Consider the following 22575-nt stretch of genomic DNA (forward strand, 5'->3'; position numbering starts at 1 on the left):
AACATAAGGCCCGTGGTACTAACAGGGGCCGTAACCACACTTTGGCAATAAATACAGTTCAACCAATCCACATAAATATTGTTGCTTGACTAACATCACAACATGAGGGGCTTGAACATACGCAATGATCTCTATGCTGCTGATGTAGGACTGAAAAATCCCAGCCTCGGGAAGCATAACTGGTAATAATGAGTGTCATGCACTTTGTGAGAAACCAAATGGTGTCTCACCCGCTAGTCCCCGCGGATCTCTCTGTCAGGTGGATAGGGCACAGCCATCGCCTTTGGATCCAGACCCTGGGGGTGGACCAATGTGGGAGGATCACCTGGGGCAGGGTATTCGGGGAGTGGGACAGCAGATGGCGAGATGCGGTATCCCTCCCCCTTTAACACCGTTACCCCATCCTACCAGGTAGGATATGTAGGAACTTTACCCCACCCCTTTCCCATCACAAACACTGACAGCTCACTCTGGGAGAAAACAGACTCACACCTGAGCAGTGTACTGGACATGTCTCGCTACCATGGTCAGGCGAAGTCAGGCAATTACTGACAATCACTCACACCTGACTTCCATTACCTTTCCCACACAGATAAAAGGCAGAGCATGAGACCACACTCTGAGCAAGGTAAAGCACACAAGGGAGTAGCAGTTTTGAGGCGGCAGCTGAACGACGGGAGAAATACAGCAAACCGAGAAGAGTTCATAAGAAGGGAAATACTGTTGACCTTTTCGGCAAGACGCTGTTACTTGCAAGGCAGAAAGCGTAATGCCAGGAAACCAGACTGAAGAATCCAGCAGTGTGTGTCCAAGATACCGAGGGACCTGCTGTGTTACTGACCAAGGTGGGGAGGAGCAGAAGCGGCCGCCGTGGTATCGTCCTTGTTTCCAAGAACAAAGGAGCAACAGAGAGATCAACACATCCACTGAGTTGGGGAGACTGATGCAAGACTGGTCTGTGTTGACGTCGAGGTTGCAAGCAGCAACATTGTATAATGGGCGCTGGAACGAACATTGTGCAACGCGTGTGATGAAAGACGCGGGTGAAGCTAAAACTGCTGATGAATGTTTGAACTTAAAAAGGCAAGATACGATCGATACCATTGACAGAGTGGTCCGGCACTGTGAAGGTGCTCAATCAAAGGTCTTTGTAAGGTTTCCCGCCAAAAGAAAAGAAAGTAGAAGATTGATGAAAACAATCGTGTGAAGTAAATCAAAGTGGTCCTGCAATGATTTAAGCAAAACCCATTGCACATTCTAAAGTCTTCGAATTTGGTAAAAAGATGATCTGAGCACAAACGAGGGAGGTCCATGGTCCGAGCCGGAACGAGGGAGACCAAATGTAAACATTGAGATATCAAGAGGATCCGAGCCCAAACGAGGGAGATCTGTTGTCTGAGCCCATATGAGGAAAACCAAGTGTGAACATTGGGATAAAAAAGGGGTCTCAGACTGAAGAGGGAGACCCACAATGAACATTTAAAGTGAGAACTTTTGCATGTAGAAATCCTGATAGGAATGGAACTTTGAGACTTTGTTTCGAAAGACCCACTGCACTGAGAGACTGTTACTAGAAAAGAGTCTTTAGCAGAAGGCCCTGATGTCTGTGCTTAGAACTGTATCCTCATAGCTGAGAAGTCAGAGTGTGTGCGAAGACCGAAAGTGCTGCCTTGCCCCGTGCTGAAAACGTGGGGAAGGGAAGCCAATTGCTCAACCGTCCTAACATATTATTTCTTGAGCATTATTCTTTTTGCATACATCATTGTCCCACACCCTTTTGTATTTAGAAGTAAGGACTGGCAATAGGTTTATTAGTATAGGCCTTTTTATATGACATTGACTTGATCAGGACAGTGTTATTATTTGATGGTCATAGCTTGCTCAATCCTTAGATTTAGGCGTTCAACCACCCATTTGAAGTTCAATAAACACCCTTGAACTGTGATCACTTGTGTCTTTATTCACTGTTTGATACCATGCCTTCCTTACAACGAGGAATATAGGGCCAACATTAACAGAAAGTGTACCTAAATGAGTTTTAAGTAACTAGACACGTTGCATTATGTATATTAGTGCATACGCAGCACCCCCTTCCAACATGACGTCTGCCTTAGTGATATGTGGCCGCTACCCCTGACACAGGGGCATGAGCATCACATGCACATCGTCAGTCTGCAGGCCAGAGTAAAGCCTATTTCTCGGCACAAGACCCGGAACCAGGTTACCCGTTTTCTGGTGGTCCTCTCGTCTTGCCACAAGAAGGCTTGAGGAGCAGGCTTGCAGAGATAAAGCTCAGGGGCTGCCTCAGTTGGGTTTGGCCCTTCTAATAGTAACTGGATTCATAAAGCTGATCAGCACATAGCCACTTAGTGGCCGGATCAACACTGAAGGTCATGCTCTCATTTGTTTACCCAGAGTGAAAACTAAGGAATATAATTCTCACCCTGATTACACTGCATAGCCTTGTAGAACGGAACTGAGTGGATGCCTGACAAAAGGTATGTGGAGTGTTTTTTGGGAGTGGGGGAGCCTGTTCGGCTCACTTAAATAGGAGCTTCCTTTGAGTCTAGCATGAATAGATGACTAGAAAGGCTTATGTTGTAGCTTGCATTTGGACACATGTCCTTCTGCTCCCTGCGTAGACAACAGGATGGGACAAACACCTGAAACAAGATGAGCAATGTGTCTCGTTTCTAAATCATAAAAAGACTCTTTTGGTCCTGAAGATGATGATGATTGAATCAGACGTCATCGAAACCAGTCGACCCTTTCTATAGCGATTATCCTTTTATCTAACCAGCATACCAATAGAATGACTTGTCGTTTGTTTGTGCATGGTGTGTGACACTGTATTTTCACTGTAGTTTTAGATGCACCCAACTCACACTTCTTTTGAGCACACTACAGTGTGGGTTAATAAAGGACAAAGAAGAAATCCATATTGAAATGCTCCAACAATGATATTTTGGATCGGTCTGGACCAAATTGTGGGGACAAAAGGTGTTTAACTGCACTGTATAGCTGCAGTTTAGTGGAGGGATAATTTTATTTCTCTGTTTCTTTTAGATAGGCGGCATATCACTGTTGGTTTAAAGATAGAAATCCTCTGCTAGGGACAGTTGTGTGCTTCCAATTTAGGGACAGCACTAGTTTAGCTGTAGAGTAGTAATACCAGTATAAAATGAGTTAATCTCCAGGTACCCTGTGTGTGTTGTCTATGGTATAGGTGGGTGCTGGAGAACCAAACTGCAGTTTCACAATTATTTTTCCTGTGTGTTTTTTGTATCCCTTTGGCCCTCCCACCTTCCCTCAAGACCCTTCCGTCCCCATTAGCTGTTACTTCCATTTGCTGCAGTAGCATATTCCCAATGAGAACCACAGGGATGAGGAAGAGGCCACGAGGAATGATTATCACAAGCCAGAACGAGTAAACATGTTCTAGTCTCCCAGATGCTCCTATTGATCCGCTGTCATTTGAAGTAGGAGAGGGAAGAGAACTATGGCATTTTTCAACTTCAGTTCAACACACACTGAGAATTTGGTGAGGCCCGCATAGACCCCGAATGTAGAATGGCAGACAGTGTCCTGGAAGGCAGCACGCTCGCAGAAGAGCTCACAAAAGGCATGCAACGCAAGAGGTAGATCGGAGGGAATGCTGGAGACTCACCAGTAAGCGAGGCTGCGGGCGTGCAATAAAACTACTGGAAAACTGCAGGGAAGGGATGCCGATGAGCGAGGGAAGTCATGAGAGGCCAGGAAAGCCGCTGAAGCTCCTGGGTGTCCTGCAAACAGCCAGCAGGTGATGGCCCAGACCCTAGAGGGGTGACTGGTCACAGGGCTGGGGAGACCCTGAGTGAGAGGGGGCCCGAAACGAAGAAAGAACACAATATCCACTAAGACAGAGTAACTTCGTGAAGGGGTCTGGGACACATACAATGAAGGCATAACCTAAACCAGTAAATAAGGGGAACACAAACTGTAAAAACATAAGTGGCACACACATCCCTTGGAAGGAGAGTAAACCAAGGCTGTGGGTTTGCAGTAAGGTCTGCTGGGTGGCTTTTACCTGTATGCACGTCCAGTGTCTGTATACTGCTACACAGTGTGATCATAATGTGAATTGATGAAAGATCCAAAGCTGGAAAAGGAGAAGGTTTCTTACCTGCAACTCCTCTTCTCCAGCATTTGGTATATTTCATAGATTCCAATGCCCCCTCCTTCCACCAAGTCAGGTAAAACCACTCACACCACAGGGACATCTGGTATCACAGTGTCAAAACTTGAGGGCAAGAGTAAGGGGAGGGTCTAGTCGAGGTCCTATTGGTGGGGACCAAAAACACTCATAATAAGTGTGCTAGGCTACAAAATGTAGGTTCTTCTTGCCAATGGCAAGGGGAAATCAAAAAGTAACTAAGGATTCCTAGCCTGACAATGGGGAATGTTCACAGCATGTGAATCTATGAAAAATCCAATACTGGAGAAAGACTCTTTTGCATCTATTAAAGACACAGATATAAAGCTAGAAAGACTCTGGGGAAAGAGAGACAACCCCTTGAGTCTTGTGGAACTTTTGTTTGTTTTTCTATACCCTTTTGGAACTTTGGTTTTGAACTGCAAAGTTGGGCTGCAGGTTGGCAGTCGAGAGATATGTTCTCTGTTCACGTTATACTGAGTTTTAGCTTGTGAGGGATAGGTTAGGATTTAGACACAGGACGGCAAACTTTACTTTCATTAGCTTATTTTGGCTAGGCAGGTAAACCCCTCTTAGCACCAGGGCTAGATAGGATTTTCGCCAACCCCCCATTTTAGTTAATAAAAGCCTTTGCCAATTGACATGCCACCTTTGTGCCCATGTCTTACTCCTAGACCCTCACAGGTGCCAGCGACCCAAAGAGATGTCTAACCACACATCCCAAAATATTGAAACATCAGTACTAATCAGAAGAGAGATAGGCTCTTCTGGATCTAGGGTTTCTAGGCTGATCTCAAAACAGCCAGGTCTTTAATTTTCAGTGGAATGCTAGATGGTTTTGTGTACGGTGCATCTCTTCTGGAAGTGAATTCCACAAAGTAGTCACTTGGACAGTGAAGGAATGTCCCAGGGTGCAGGCACGTTCACGATTTGGTACAGCAATTAGGAATTAGCCTAAAGATGGTATTGATCTATTTGGGGTATATATTTTAAGCCTATGTTTCAAGTATTCAGGCACATTGCCATACATGGTTTTATGGACCAGGGTCAATACTTTGAACTTGACCGTAGAGCGAATGGGTAGCCAGCGTGCTTTGTCCATAGATGAAAGGAGGCAATTACATGGATTTCTATTGAACCCACCTGATATTTCTAGGTACAAAAAATGCACATCACGTAAGAATCCAAAGCATCTCCACCCGCAAATGCTGATGGATTAATGAGATGGAGCAGATGTAGGTGGTGAAATAGGTAATTGCGATTTGTGCCCCTGCTCAGTCCCACAAATCAATCACAATTACAAGGTGCATAAAAGTCATAAGTATAACAATTTATGCATGATTTCTACTTATGTTCTGTATGCTCTGTGCATGACAACAACTGAGGTGAACCTGAGAAATATATGCATTCCCACAATGGCCAAGCTTAATTAGACAACCACATTAGAAAGTGAAAGAAAATCAGGAAGAAATATATGTGCTATGGTGCGCTTCATTTTGGTCCATACAGTTATTTAACAGCAATGTTCCTGATTAATTAAAAGGGATCTGATCATGATGCTATCGGGAAGGTTCGCAATCACACTAATCTTGGAGTCCTAACCATTGAGAATAAGTGGGTGACCCACCTACAGAGTGGATACCTGACAACTGGATAAATGTTGGTATGAGACCTTTGGTTAAAAGAACAAGTTACTTACCACCTGTTAACGTTCTTTTGATTGGACGTTCCTCCAACGTATTCCTCATCTTAGATGTATTCCAACCAGCTTTAGCTGCTTTGGAAAAATTTTCTCGGCAGAGGGCGCCGTGCGTCGATGTCGTAGAGTCGATGGTCCCTTGAAGGCCTCTGCCGGGGGTGACGTCATTGGGTATACAAGTAGCACGCGTGGCGCCCGTTGGCCTCAGTTCTGCTTTTTCCCACTCTTGTTCTACTGTGTAGATGGTGCCGGTAGTCGGGTATTAGCCTTGCGAGAGTTGAAGTGGCAATAACCCGGAAAATCTACAGAGGGGTAGGATGAGAGGGTGATGAGGAATACGTTGGCGCAACATCCAATCGAAAGAAAGTTACCAGTTGGTAAGTAACTTGTTTTTTCGAATGGATTGTGTCCTCCAACGTATTCCTCATCTTAGATAGACTCCCAAAGCAGTATGGAAAATTCTCTGGAGGAGGGAGTAGATTTTTGATACCCCTATATGGCTGCATATAGCACTGCTTTACCAAAATTCAGCTTCTTAGACTGGGAAGCATCCAGACTATAGAATTTTGAAAAAGTATGCAGCGATGATCAAGTTGCTGCTTCACAAATGGATTTTATGGGAACACCTCTTTGAAGGGCTGTCGACGAGGCGATGCCTCTGGTGGAATGGGCTATTAAGCCTTCTGGCGGGTCTTTCTCCGCCAATCTGTAGCATTCTGAAAGGCAAAGCACAATCCAAAGTGATATGGTTTGTTTTGACACCGATTGACCCAATTTCCTTCCGGCGTAGCCAATGAAAAGTTGATTATCCACTCTAAGTTTGGAAAGCCTAGGAATGTAAAAGCTTAGAGCTCTTCTCGGGTCCAACCTGTGCAATCTTTCCTCTTCCTTACGAGGATGGGGTGGAGGATAGAATGCGGTTAGAACAATTTTCTGATTTAAATGAAAATAAGACACAACTTTAGGTAAAAAATAGGATTTAACCCTTAATACCACTCTGTCCCTATGGAACGCAGTATAGGGTGGCCCAGAAGCCAATGCCTGCAATTAGCACTCTCTTGCAGATGTTAAAGCAACTAGGAAAGCAGTTTTCCATGTTAGTAATCTTAATGGACAAGTGTGCAAGGGTTCAAAAGGGGCACACATTAACAATTTTAGAACCAGATTAAGAGCCCAAATTGGTACTTGGAAAGGGTAAGGAGGAAACACATTGGTGAGTCCTTTTAAGAATTGTACTATTAAAGGAATTTTGAAACGGGAGCATTCTTCTGACGAGCGCTTGAAAATGGAAAGCGCTGCAAGATAACCTTTAATGGTTCCAACATTTAGACCTCTATGTGCTAGGGACAAGATGAAGGACTGTACTTCTGGAATAGAACATAAAAACAGATCAGAATTATTTTCTCTGCACCAGTTGCAAAACTTTTTACAACTGCAACGGTATAGAGATTTAGTTGCTGGCCTTCTTGTTGAAAGCAACACCTCCATGATGTCATCTGGAAGGTCCCAATCCTTGACTCTCTGCCTTTGAGATACCAAGCGTGAAGGTTGAGAATCTTGACCTCTGGATGGAGAACCTGGCCCTCCATTTGTGAGAGAAGGTCCTCTCTCTGAGGAAGACGTAAGTGGGGACAGATGGACAGGTCTAGAAGGTCTGGGTACCACGTTCTCCTAGCCCAATCCGGGGCAATTAGGATCATGCGGTTTCCAAACCATCTCAGTCTCCTGATGACCTGAGGAATGACAGGAATCAGAGGGAACGTGTATAATAGTGGGAAGTTCCACTCCACCACAAACGCATCCCCTAGGGCTCCTCTCGGGGGAAATTCCCTTGAGCAATACTTTTCACACTTCCGGTTGATTCCGGTCGCAAATAGGTCTACTTGAGGGGTTCCCCCAAAGGGTGAAGATCTCTTGAATGACTTCCTGAGCCAGTTCCCACTCGTTGGACTCTGTGCTCTGCCTGCTCAGAGTGTCCGCCGTCATTCTCCTCCCTGGCTAGATGAACTACTGTTAAGGAGATGCCTTCTTAAATTGCCCAATACCAGAGCTGCATTGCCTCTCTGCACAGAGGTAGTGACCCTACACCTCCTCTTGTTTAAATAATGCATAGCCACTGTGTTGTCCGTCATTATCAGAACATTTTTTCCTCTGAAGAAGATAGAAAAGCCTTCAGCGCTAGTCCGATTGCTCTCAGCTCTAAAAGGTTGATGTGTAGTTTGGACTCTGATGGGGACCAACGACTGCTGATTGTCAGATCGTTGGCATGAGCTCCCCTCCCCATGATTGAGGCATCCGTCACTACTGTAATCTCCGGCCATGGTTGCCAAAACTGTTCTCCTTTTAGGATATTCTCTGTGCAAGTCCACCACAAAAGATCCTGGCGAACCTTGTTCGGAATCTGAAGAAAACCGTCATTTGACTTGAAAACTGGGACCATGAGTCTTTAGAGCTTATTGAAGGGATCTCATCCTCAGGTGTGCCTCTGGCACTAGGAAGATGCAGGATGCCATGAGGCCGAGGAACCTTAAGAAGTCGTAGGCTTGGGTATTTTGGAATTTGCTAACAATCTGAAGAATGTCTTCAGCCCTCGACTTGGGAGGCGAGCTCTTTCCCAAGGATGTGTCTAATACAGCCCCTATGTACTGGAGCTGTTGGGAAGGTGTCATTTGTGACTTCTTGAAATTGAGGGAGGAGTCCAGTCTGTGGAGGAAGTGGCAGGTGACTTTCAGATGATCCAGTGCTTGTTTGGCAGAACGTGCCCTGATCAACCAATCATCCAGGTAGGGATAGACGTGAATCCCACCTCTTCGAGGTGCGCTGCCACCACTACCATTAACTTGGTGAAGACCCTTGGGCGGAGGTCAATCTGAATGGCAGGACTCGAAACTGATAGTGAGAGTCACCAACTACGAACCTCCGGTATTTTCTGTGCTTGAGATGAATTGGCACATGAAAATAAGCATCATGGAGGTCCAATGACACCAACGAATCCTGAAGTTGAAGGGCCTGAAGGATCTGAGAAAGAGTAACCATCTTGAACTTGTCCTTCCTGAGGAGCTTGTTCAAGCCTCTTAAGTCCAAGATGGGTCTCAATCCTCCATCCTTTTTGGGGATCAAAAAGTAAGGGGGGGTGCCATCCCTTGTTCCTCTCAGCTACAGGTACTGCCTCTATAGCACCTTTCTCCAGTAGGGTTAGAACTTCCTGCTGTAGGAGCGGGTCTGAAAACTTCAAAAGGGTGTCTCCCTGGTGGATTGCTTTGAGGTTGCGTTAGAAAAGGAAGGCAGTAACCTGGAGCTATTATTTCTAGAACCCAAACATCTGAAGTAATGCCTCGCCATTCTTGCAGATGCTGTGACAGCCTGCCTCCCACAGGTGTCTTGTGATGCAAGTCCTCAAAGTGGTTTTGTAGCGGTTGCTGCGGCCACTGATGGCAAATCGTTTTCCTCGTCCACCGCGAGTGGCCTTTCTCTGGCCCCTTTGACTGGCCATTCCTCTCGCCTTTCCATATGAGGAGCAGGAACGATAGTATCATCCCCTACAAGATTGACCTGGCGCACAAAAAGGCTGAGGTTGCCTAATAGCAGCTCCTAAAGACTTGGCAGCTGCCTTTGAGGTCTGCAACCTCTCAAGGCTCTCGTCAGCCTTGTTGCCAAAAAGGTGAGACCCGTCAAAAGGCATGTTCAGAAGACTGTTCTGCACGTCTGGTGGAAAGCCCGACTTCCGTAACCATGCAAATCTGTGCATTACCGTGCTAGTGCCCATGGACCTGCTCACACTATCAGCAGTGTCCAAACCAGATTGAAGGGATTTGCATGTCCTCCTTTCCATCTGTAACAATGGCTAGGAATCCTTCCCTTTCATCCCCTTCTGGTATGTGCTCCGCCGCCATTGTAATGCACTCCCACAGAGTGAACGAAAATGTTGCCAAGGCACATGTGGAGTTGGCTGATTTGAACGCCATACTCCCAGCTGAAAATACCTTGCATGCCCAACCATCCACACACTTGTCGTCCCTATCTGGAGGGATAGAAGGGTACGCCATTTTATTTGATGCTGTGGCTGCCTTGACCACCAGACTCTCGGGAGTGGGGTGTTTAGACAGATAGCCGGGGTCGCCACTGGAAGGGTGGTATTTTGAAGTAAGGGATTTATTCACTGGAGGAATAGAATCCGAAGTCTCCCAATTTTTGGCCACCTTATTTTGCAAGGCTACATGGAAGGGTAGGATTGCATCTTCGGTGGGACCATGGTCAATATATTGGTCAGATCATCCTGGATGAATTGGGTTGGTGGTCTAGCCCATCCTAAATAATCAACCACTTTTGTCATTAGTTGACGGTATGAGGGACTGGCATGCTCCCCTGGTTCTGTCCTGCCAAAATCTGTTTCATGCCACTTGCATTATGTAAGGTTTCCACCAGGTGCCTCATCCTGCTTTCCTCAGAAATCAGGCATTCTGGGACATTTGGGGTACCATATTCCAGTCCAAAAGGAACATTCTCCTCATCAGATCTCTCCTGTTTTTCAAATATTGAAGTCAAGGATTTGAAAAATTCCTTCCTTGGAAGAGGTTTAAAAACCTTTTCTGGGAGAGGTGGAAGAGGTGTATTAGTGGAACCTGAAGGTATTAATTACAGCCTTTGCAGCCTTCTCTTTTTCCGGCTGAGTTGGCAAAGGAGCCTTTGGAACCTTTGGTGCCGAGGGCTTCGGGGTCGACGTCGACAAACGCGTCGATGGCATCGACGAAATAGTGGTCGTCGACGGAGCCAGCTTCAAGGGAGTCGAGGCGCTCTTTGAAGACTTGCCCTACGAGGTGCGTCGGGTTTCAGACGGCATCGGTGACCTCCAAAGGTCAACTCGACTGGTATTTGTCGCTTGGCCTCCTGGAAGGTTCCCGATCCTTCCTCCTTCGATCACCCGGGCTCGAGGGCGCACGAGTGTCGGAGCGATAACGCTACCGCCGGCTTCCGAAGAAGGCGCGGACCGAGGCTTCGCTTTTTCAAACACCTCCATCATTTTTACCCTGAATGCTTCACACTCTTCGGAGGAAGAATGTTTTGTGGGGCATTTCATCCTTTTTGGGGATTTGTCCGAGGATGAGGTGGAAGGGGACCTGTGGCGTCTTTTCTTGGATTTTTTCGTCGAAGACAAAGAGCGATAGGAATCGCTTCGGGACCTGGACTGATGCCTTTCGTGTCGAGGAGACTTCTCCTCACTGGACCTCGACTCGATGCTAGAGGCTTTCCGGTCGGATTTACGACCTACCTGCAGTTTTCCCTTCCTCTCTCGCAAGGCCTTCCCCGTCATCGCCTGACACTTCGTACAGGCCTCCATATCGTGGACTTCCCCGGGACACCCCAGACATTCTCGATGCAGGTCCGTGATGGACATTTTCGAACCGCAAGATTTACACTTTTTGAAACCCTGATCGCGGGGTCGGAGTCGATGAAGAGGACATATAGAATATTCCTCAGTATTTACTGCGTCACAGAATTCGAGGCGCACTGAATCTCCGAAGCAACATGTAGCGCGGAAAAACAGAACTGAGGCCAACGGGCGCCGCACGTGCTACTTGTATACCCGATGGTGTCGCCCTCGACGGAGGCCTTCAAGGAACCATTGAATTGATGAGATCGAGGCACGGCGCCCTCTGCCGAGAAAACATTTCCAAAGCAGCTAAAGTTGGTTGGAATACATCTAAGATGAGGAATACGTTGGAGGACACAATCCATTCTGAATATGTTTACAGAGAGGATGTTATTGGATGCAAGGCCTAGTGGTTAATTCTATAATTAATAGACACACAAAATACAGTGTCAGGGACGGATGAACACAATGTAGGGCTCTCTTCCTGTGTGATACTGGTCAGGTGTTGAACAAAATCTAAGTTCCAAAACCTACTCTTGCAAGTAATTGTCCCTTCTGGGGAGATCTTATTCTAGAAAGTAAAACTCAACAATGTGGCTGACAGAATGTTTTTCACCATGGTCTCAGCAAGCCCTGAGACTCCGGCTCCCCTTGGCTAATCACACAAAAGGTTACAAGAATTGGCCACAGCAAAAGTCCCAAACCTAGCCTTTTGCAGACCAACCCTATTCTAACACCACAAAACAAAAGTGTTCCTTCTTGGGAGGTTTTGATAGCAGTTACAGTGTGGTCTTTTCTTTCAGCCTCTCTACTTTCACCTTCTCATATCCTCCTCTCAGGGTCTGGCTTGCAGGTTCTCTAGTGTCTAGGCTTCTCTCGCCCTTAGCACAACTAATGCTGTGCTCCCTTCACCTTTGGGTATTTTGCAATTTCTGTGGGTCCCTCAATTGCCTTGTTTGTTTCTTGCTTCCCACTAGGCCCTCAAGAGTCTTGACTCTCCTTCATGATAAAAAATAAGCCCCTCCTGGACCTTGGCTTACAGTAGGTCCCTCACAGACCATGGGCTTTTTCCAGAATTCATAGAGGTCCCTCCTGGACCATGGCTTTCTTCCTTAAGCTTCACAATGGGTCATACCTAGACCTGGGCTTTCTGTTTCAAGCCTTCTATTGCTCCAGTGTCACTCGCAGGATTCACTGTTGTGATAATGGGCATTTATCCCTCCCTCACCCATCATTAGGTTCCTAATCACGTAGTCAGTATTATTTTACCCTGCTGCCATGGGACAGTCTTCCTCCATGGTTACCTCCAAGTTGCTGGTGAAAGGCCTCTGGCTTTGGAATTCCAATTCTATCTAGGTGGGGGAGTTTCTGGTTCAATAGACTGGCTGTCTAATTTCAGGATTTCCAGGTTATTGCTGCTTACTTGAACTTTCTCAAAGTTATCTCTATCTTCTGCTAGATAAAGTGGTATTCCGGGGTTTCTTACAGAAAGATTCTCCCCTTGCAGCAAGGGAGTGCAGGCACACATCTGTCTCCTTCGGTATTCTCTCCCTCTCTCGGTCTGTCCAGCCTTTTTAATACTCTCTAGGCTGGGTCCTGATTTCTGTTCTAGCTTTGAATTGGTTATTCCTCATTTCATTTTGAATACCCAGCTCGGATTCATTATTACTTGGATTTAATTTAATGTCTCTCATTAGCTTAGTGAGGTTTTCGCATTGGTTGATTATTGTATAGGAGTTATTAAAGGTAATAATTGGTTTGCAAGCTTTAAAGATGATTATGGCATCATCGTGCAATTGTTATCTGCATGCATCATGGCTCTGCGGTTATCTGTCACGCCACTGAGATGCGGAACATGCTGGGTTCTTCTGCCATTTGAAACAGCGAGAACTTGCTTGCTTGTTGTCCTTTAGGTAATAGTTACTTTTGGTTTCACTGTGATCACAAACACAATGTGTCATGCAAACACTGTGTTCCAATTGATGGCCTGTCTGTGGGTCTGGTCACTAGCCCACTATTACCTCTTTAAAGGCTTTCTGCATATTTTAGTTCTGCAGATAAGCCTCAGTATCAGGTAATATTATCCCCATAAATAATGTCGCCATATGTATGGTCGCTGGGAAGCGGCATAGGGGACATTATTTATGGTGATAATTTATGGGGTAAATGGGAGCAGGGGTTGCGGGGGTGTCCCCCGGTCCCTTTAAAAAAATAATGGGGTTGTGCGGGTGTCCCACACAGGTTCCAGGGGTCAATATAGCCGCAAAAAGACAGTGCCATTCTTGTATGGTGATATTTTTGCGTGGATATTAACACATGGAACCTAAGACTCTTGCAATGGCACACCCACTGGGCAGTAGCACATATCGGTGAGAAGAGAGTGCCTGCATGTTCCCTCCTCATCCATCTTCTGGACAGCACATTGGGTAGCTGTCAGACCAACACAGTCATAGTGGCTCACTTTCCCCACATAAAAGCATGGGGAGTTCAAAAAACTTACAACAGTAGCATATTAAATAGTGATTGTTGATGCTAGTCACCAGTTGAATATTTTCAGTCACTACATATAAGGGATGGTGCTGTGGGAGGGTGCAATACTTCACAAAGCGATTATGCTGAGAAAGGGAACTACATTCCTATTTAAAAGCTTTCCCATTAACCGAAGTCTGCACTCTGCTTGATTTGCTATGTGGGCAACTAGAAAACAGCAGAGCTCAACCACAAACAGGCTCAAGTTTGCCTGTACCTACATGATAACACTAGCAAGTTACAGTTTTAAAGTGTAGGGCCATCACCTTGCCACCAGGTGCTGGAAAGGGCTTTGTGAGACCTTGTCACTTTCTAGTGGTGTGTGTGTGGAACGATTTTCTATTCTGTGCAATTCTCCACATGTTGTATGGATAACACTTGCTCTCCACCACCAGGCTTGAGATGACCACAGCTCATCACAGATGACTAATAGTAGAAGGAGACCGGGGAGGGAATATCTGATGCAGACAACGGGACTCCACCGTGCATTTAGGAAGGTTAGAGTGTGTAAAGCTCACAGGAATACGGCTTCTACAGAAGCACAAATTTGAACCACCAAAACATTCATCAGGAATGGGTCGTCTATTCCCAACACATCTCCTGCCTGTAAGCACTCTCTCCATGTGACCGCTTGATGTTCTGTTGCCAGACAATGTAATGTACGCCACTGTCATTTGCACAACCTTTGTGTGCGCTAGCATACCCTTCTAAATGTATCCATATTATAGAAGCCATTTCTGTACAGTGCTTTGTCCCTTCACAGCTCCGTTTGTGTCCTATAAAACCCAGCACACAGATACTCACCAATCATTAAACGATTTCTTTTCAATATGGCCGTTTTGAAGGGTTTTAGTGAAACACAGACATAGATTAGCGTTAAGACACCTCTTTGTCTTCAAGAAAGAGTGACTTCTGTCAAAATCTTAATATGGTGGTTCCTGCATCTACAGGTGGGATTATGGCCAGGTTGGTTCCTTCCTCTCAATCAACACTCGCCCCAAGATAGTGCCATTATTTTATTATAACATTTATCATGGACTATAGAACATAAAATGAAGTGAATATCTGGAGTGAATCGATACATAGTATTCTTCTCAGCCCGTTTGTATACCTAAAGGAAAGGAACTAAAGAAAGTAATCTCACCACCCTCCTGCACAGCATTAGAGGACATGTAACACATTATAATCTGCAGTTTCTTTTAATTTCCATGCTGCACTTCAGCTGAGGGGCGTATGGAAATCACACCAATTTTCAGAGGCTATCTATGGGGTGCCGACCATTGAGCGGATCCTAAAATGCATCCTTCCCTGGGAGGCAGTTCTGCCCAGAAGTCAACCACACTCTCCTGGGTGTCAGGAAGTCCTGATGACTCCATCTTAAAGCATGGCTCGATACCAGAGGCATGTCTTGTCTGGGTCGAGTTTTCACCCTCCCCTTCCAGCACTAGAATTCTGAAGGGAGCCGTTACACCAGTGGTGTGAACTAGTGGAAATCATCATACCAGAGAAGGACCCTACTAAACTGCGCAGAGTGCTTTAAGACGAGTGCTCCAACTCATGATAAGCAGGGGTTCAAATCATAGATGCCTAGATGCAGGTCTTCTATCCTGTACTCTTTCGCTTGTCATCCTATGTTGTTCTTCTTGGAGACTTTATTTCGAAGTGTAATTCTCTTTTCAATACCTTAATACATTGCTAAAAACATGGCATTATTCAGACTCCCTCTCCGCCCTCACACTCTTTGAACTACCCATTAAATGCGTGTGGCTTCTTCACTGGTGAACATATTGTGCTTGGTGTTTATGTGACATAATGTAGGAAATAATATGCTCTCCATTACAAAATGCTTCACCCTTCAATCAACCCTCCAGGTCTTGTGGATATTTTCTCAGCAGAAGTTTATGAATGTCATCTCTCACGAGTCACTGACACTAGAATTACTTTTCGTCCATGTGTTGCTGTGCCTTTCACTGTATCAGTCCATTCCTACAGTATATTTCCTTAGCTCAAAACATTATACACTCATTTAAACATTTCACTGAAACTGTAATCTTCCTCAACACTGCCTTTGCCGTACTTTGATCTCCATCTTATGCAGGGTACAATAGTACTGAAGAAAAACTTCTCTTGCAAATTATATGAGTTCATGACATTTCCCTTACAGAACAGAAGGAACCGACTCCACAATTATCATTAGGGTACATTGTCTTCACCACATTCATCTCATCAGGGTGATCTAACAGCTTTATTCTCCCCTTCAAACATCACTCATGTCCTCCATGATATCTGCTCAACTCTTAAATGAATTCATAAACCGAGCACGTTCAATCACATCCCCACCACTGGTTGCTGTGCTCCTACATTTATTGTTCACATACTTGTAGAACTATTACGACTACCAATCGACCCCCAATCAGCTGGTTTGAACTTCAGTCGTTTGATCCACTGTTCGCCATCTTTTTTCTTACTACCCAGTTACACTCACCTTATACGTCTCTGTATTCCCTCCACTCGGAAATGCCACTCTAAGCTATCATTGCCCTCAGGCATCCGCACCATCCTCTTATTGAGGCATTTGAGAACATTTCCTATTCCATTTTTTTAGTGTATCGATTTAAATACTTTTTGCCGATGAGGCCTTGCTACAGATGTAATGTTACGGCTATCCAGTCTGGGGGCTTCATTATGAACACCTTTTAAATCTTACAGCCACTTTAGGTGATTTATCACATTCAGTGATTAATGTTAAATATGCCAGAGGAAACCCTTGGGGTGATGCTAAAACCTCCTAATCCACGTCTGCTGTGGTTTAGATTCTTATGCCCATCACTTACAAAATATGCAATGTATTTAATTTCATTTTTGTAATCAATATTACACGGTAGATGACTGTTTGGGACATACTTCGGTTTGCCATAAATACTTCCAACGCTGTGTTTTGGAGAAGATAGCGTCGTGAAAACACTGCTCGAATCTCGCTGAACATCCATTTTCCATGAAGGCCTTCGGTGTATGCGAGGACCTAGGGCAAAAATATAGACACATTAGATGTTGTTTTAGAATGTTTTGAAATGACATTAATAAAGTTGTGTACAAACTAGTGAGGTAGTGAGGAGTCTTTTCTACATGTGTATCACTTGCTTAAGGCATCTGTAGAGCAAAACATGCCATCGTGGGGGTGGTTTGCATTGCGCCCACAAGTCTCAGACTCGTTTATCGCACTAGATTATAATTTGAGCAAAATCAGTAATCAGACTGAAAAATGTTGACAGGTTACCAGCTTCCTATGTGACAAAACTGTGTGCAAAGAAAACGAAGTTCTACTAATCTGAAATAACTAAGCAGGGTGTTACAAGCGGTAGGATTTCCTATAATGAGTGCCCTTAACACTGTCACTTAAACCAGACCCTACTGCTGTAAGTACCTTTAAAACAAAGTGAAATACACGTGGAGCTGTAACAGCAATGAAGATACAAAACGGAGTTGTTTTTAAACTATAGCGAACCAGCTCATATATTCTGAGCAATCCTACTCAGCAAGACAAAAAAACTTGAACAGACAGAGAATACGGTGTACTATGACTGGAATGAACACATGTGCTGCCCGTACCGATGCATGGTCATAGTACACCGTATTCTCTAAGCACAGAGTGGAGGAGTTACAGGACAGGCCTAGCAAGATCACTATCACAGTGGAAGAGGATGAGACACTGGATGGAAGTGGAATTAAAAATCACCTACAGGTAAAGAATAGAAAAACTATGTAAAACGTTCTTGAACATCACTTCTTCTGCAAGCTGGCCCCATTCCTGAACAGGAGGATATTTCCCACTGATGGCTACTAGGTGGTGCTGTGACATGTGTGGTTTATTAACTGAAATCGCCTTTTGTTCTCTGGCGTTATAAAATAATTTCCTTTCATTTTACACATTATTTACGCAATCTGATGGGGCGGAGCATAACATTTAACATTCAAGTTCTGCGGCTTCGACTATCGGGTTTGTATGATTCAAAAAGCAATTCAACATTTGGACAACTCTGAGAATGCTTATCCATCACCATACAGCACAACATTATGGTAAAGGTGTAGCAGAATGCTGTGGTGAACCAGAAGATGGACAGAGACTCTTCCGAGGGCATTCCTAAATGTCTGACTTGTGAATAGTCTCTTGTGACTGTTTCCATTAAACTCTTCAAATTGTATTACTTTGCTTTCTCTACTCAGGTTTGATCCCTAGGGATGTTCTTATTAATCTTTGTTTCTTGTTTGTGATTCTCAACATGTGCTTTTAGAGTCTCTTAGCATACTTTATGCAATGTGTGGTTCAATCGCCAATCCTCTTTACCCTCTTTTCCATATGTTGATTCCCTGTTAGACGTATTTTGTCTTTGTACAGGATGTCAAGTTATATTCCCCTTTTCCCAGGGTAACTTTATCTTTTCTGCTTTTCTTGTGGTATTTAACCATTCAACATTTCATTTTACACAGTTATTATACTTACGTTCTCTTTTTTTCCAAGTCAACTCTATTTCAGTTTTTGTACTGGGACGAGTTAACTGGTTGCAATAATGATTCTTTGGGGTCTTCTCATTACCTTCCTGGTGATAGGAGAAAGTCAGTGGGAGCCTCCTTCGTTGCAGACCCTCGTTCGATGCAGACTGCCAGCGTGTCTCTTTCCTCTGTATCTCTCGCCGCGTGGGTCCCCTTTCCTTAAGTTAACGCGGCCGGTCAATGTTCAACCGTTTCTAGTTGTCAGTGGTATCGACGGCGTTGCCTGTACACTAGTCCCATCACATCAAGGATTCGGATCCCTGGTCTCACAACTACCTTCAGAGGGGCACTGGACCTCCTGTATTCTCGGGCTCTCTGCTTGCCCTTGCTTCAGCGTAATGCTTTGCAATGCTGCACGAGTTTGAAACTTGCAGGTTCCTCCGTTTCTCTGTCTGGTTTGGTGAATGTGGCTTGGGGCACTCCTTAGCTGCTGTACGGGTCTCGCTCTGCTTCATGTCACGCAGCTTGGGGCTTCTCCTAGCTGATGTGAGGTGTTCCTCTCTATCTGGGTCTCTCTCTTTTGTCTCTCAATGAAGTTATGTTCATCCACCGCTTCACGAATTGGATCTTGGATTTTAAAGTGATGCATCCTTTTTCTTCCGGACACTAATATCCGTTAGGATTCTCCTTGTCCCAGTATGGACGATCCACATATTATGGCTTCCTCATCATGGTAGGGATGATTCACAGTTCCTGGTATTATGGTTTCCTCATCCCAGTATAGGTATTTCCCAGGATTTTTTATTGTATCTTCTTGGTCCCAGTCTTGGTACTTTATGGAATCTGGTGCTCTTAAGCATCCCATATAGGCCACAGTATGCATCTCCTGATGGAGTACCTCACGGAATCAGGAGTGCTTGTCCCCAAAGGGGGAGTCTCTCTTGGTGAGGTCCTACTTACCTTTACCCTTATGGAGGTTATTGATGAGTGGGCTCCACTCCCTAGCCTTACAGGAAGGGGCTCCCCTTGGGGTGAAGAGATGAATTCCCTCAATTCATCACATAGCACTGTCACAAAAGAATAGCATCATGGTGTCATGAAATGCTCAACTGTGGTATGTTTAATGAGTAAATAACCAAGCTTTCAACAGTTTGCGAAATTGCCAGTAGGAATGTGCTTTTTTGAGCAGAGGAGGAGGTGAGTTTAAGGGGATGGGGAAAACTCTGCCCCTGAATCGCCTATGCTCGACTTGGGTAAATACTGCTAAACTTGTGGTGCTGGATCTGGGATCCATTGAGATTCCTCCTATGTCTGCAGGATGTGTTGGGGTAAATGCTTGTTCTAAGAAGGGAAGTAGACTGTGTCCATAGAGGATACAATGAATTTCACACATGGCCTTAAATATAGAACAACTGTCCATCGGTGACCATTACAATGATATTAGAATGGGGGCGATAGGGCTTCTCTGTTGGGCCTTGGTAAAGAGACATGCCGATGCATTTTGAAGGTGGTGCATCCTCTTGATCAAAAATACTAACACCCCAAAGTAAAACCTGTTAGCTTAGTGCATCCGGGACATGACAAGTGCAATCATTGCATGGACTTGCTGTAGGAATACTACATATGGAAAAAGGGTCTTCAGCTGATCAAGGAGAACTCAACCAGTCTTAACTACCTGGCACACCTGATCCCTTATGGCAAAGGCTTGCATCCAGATGCACTGTCAGGAGTCAGAAATGGGAGGCGGACACAAAGTGGTAATATTCTCAGCATTAGCCATTTTATTAACAGAAAGGGGTTTGGATAAAGGCCTAACTTTCCCTATCCTAAAGCAAATGAAAACTATGAAACTAAAACAGGCTGACCTTGTGTTCAAACTTAACCTGACCCTCACACTAACACACAATCAAAAGGTGCAAGGTAAATGTTTCACATTTCAATTCTATTAAAATGTGCAAGAACTTACAAATATAACTTCAACCCAAAACAATCCTTGTGTCAAGGGGCTGGTTCCCTTCCCCTGGATTATTTCAGGAAAATGGTTCAAAATGTTCCGTTTCAAGAACAGTCTCTTACAGGTAATGCAAATGTCTATTTTGCCTAATACTTTCCTCAGGATGGCACAACAAATGCCTCTTCCATAACCTTGGTTGGAATATAACAAAGACAAAGTCTCTCTTAGTCTTTCAGGATGGCAAAACAGAATCTCTTTTCCACAATACTGTTAGGAATATAGCAAAGGAAAGTATTTCCTACTTTTCAGGATAAACAAATGTCTTTTCTCCGACAGTGATCAAAATATGGTAAAAGGCAAGTCTTTTCAATTTCTATGGTTGACAAGAAGTTCAATTGAAACAACAAACAACTTAATATGACAATGTTTGTCTTCAATACACCAGTTCAAAGTGGGTTTCCTGGTTTACTCGCCTGCCAGGAATATCCCCCGTTTGGCTCTCACTGGTCCCCTGGAGTACTCTCCTGCCAGGTATTCCTATTCAAAAAGGTTCACTACCTGATGCTCTTATCAGGTCCCTCTGCAGCATTTGCATTCCTCTTGGGTATCACACAATTGTACTTCAGTAGCGCAACTTTGTTGACTTCAGCTTTTTCTTGTGCCAATTTCCCCCATACTGACATCCCACATCCCATATATGGGGGTCTGTTCAAGCTCTGTCTGTCAACCTTTCTTTCAACACCTCTTGGCAAAGCTTGTTCCAGGTTTCCCCCAACTGACATTTCATATGAGGAGAATTGTTCAAATTTGCCTCTTTCTTTCTCTTACAGTGGCTTATGGCAATGTTATTTCCAGATTTCCCCCAGCCGACATCTTATATCAGGAGAATTGTACCATATTTGCTCCTTTGTTTTTACTGTAATGTCTTTTGGCTTGTGGCAATGTTGGTTGCAGGTTTCCCCCCCAACTAACATCTCCCATCAGGAGAATTGTACCATATTTGCCTTCTCTTTTCAATTCTATTTCGTTGGTTGTCATAAATGCTTCCCAAATGCTCTTTAATGTGTTTGCATGTCCCAGGGATTATGGGGGCGGGGGCCTACCCGCTTGGTTCACCATGCTGCTGCTGCAAGGAGTTTTCACTGGGCAAGCTTCCCCTTCTTGGCAGAGTCTCGTTTAGATCCTGCCTCAGCTCCTGAATCCTTTGCCGACAGAACCAGCGTAGCTCTGCAAGAACGCTTCTCCCCTGGCCCCGCTGCGCACTGTTCACCTTAACTTTACCAGAGTTCCTCTTCTCCAGTCCTGAATGCCACCCGCCTGCTACCAGCCAACGTTCCCTGCTCTCCCCACAGTTCTTCTCTGTGAGGTTGCCTCTGCCTCTGGACTCGCTTCCCGCCCTGCGCACTCTGCAGCCTGCCTCCTCTCTCCTTCTCTGTTCTGTCAGATGCAGTTGATTTTCAGGTTTAAATGTCCTGTGCAGCTGACTAGGACCTTGACAACTAGACTGCACATTACACTTGATGTCATATTTACTCCACATGGACTTCTTGCTCCTATTCCTGGTGTCAGTACCGGAGACTTTCTGGGACTAAGAGCCCAAGGAAGTTTTACTTGATTCTAAGTGACATTGTTGAACAGTTTCATTTAAATTACAATCACCATAAACATCAGATGTTGGATATATTCTGGGTTTACCATGTACACATAAAGACTGAATAGGATTTTGTTTGAACAAAGTAGTTTTAAAGTTAGATGGTTCTGAATAATGACAACATGCCATTACAAACTCTGGAATTACATGATCTTCCTTGCAAGAAATAGAAGAATATCACTTCTCGCCTGTTGGAGTAACCACTCTCCTCTGACGGGCATCTCCTCCCATGTGATCCACCCTCAGAATACCACCCCCAGGGTCAGGGATCAGGTAGCGGCTGCCTTCACCTGGCCACATAGGAGGAGACTTTAGATAGGGGATCAGTGATGACTCTGCAGGATTTATCACAGCACGCACAGGGTCTTTACAGAAGAGATGAAAAGGTGTAGTACTGAGAACAAGAGTCAGTGTATGCAAAGGTTAAGATGACTAGGCCCCCATATTAAGGTTTGTATGGTCGTGGGACAGAAGCATCTTCCAGGTGCTTCATTCAATCCAGTTGTCTAAGGCCAAAATCCCTTTCAGATTTCAGAAGTCGGACGGGCTAGTGTACCCAAACACTGTGTCTGATTGTGGGGTGAAAAGACAGCCCCAGAGTGACAGAGATGGAGAGGCCATGGTAGGCCCTGTTGTGAGAGTGAAAGAAATACATAGGGAAGTGGGTTTACTGAAGACCCGGAGGTGT

General features: G+C 44.9%; 1 protein-coding gene across 6 annotated transcripts in view; it reads right to left on the reverse strand.

The window, feature by feature from the left end:
- NBEA (neurobeachin) overlaps positions 1-22575 on the reverse strand; it is a 2584133-nt gene that overhangs the window by 478981 nt on the left and 2082577 nt on the right. For all 6 annotated transcript variants that reach the window (XM_069640609.1, XM_069640605.1, XM_069640608.1 and 3 more), the window contains one exon: positions 16696-16813. In XM_069640609.1, the coding sequence (XP_069496710.1) occupies positions 16696-16813 (118 nt within the window). The remainder of the gene's footprint in view (positions 1-16695; positions 16814-22575) is intronic.

The sequence above is a fragment of the Ambystoma mexicanum genome, chromosome 7q, assembly GCF_040938575.1.
Source record: "Ambystoma mexicanum isolate Mex_15411 chromosome 7q, UKY_AmexF1_1, whole genome shotgun sequence".
Classification (NCBI taxonomy): Eukaryota; Metazoa; Chordata; class Amphibia; order Caudata; family Ambystomatidae; genus Ambystoma; species Ambystoma mexicanum.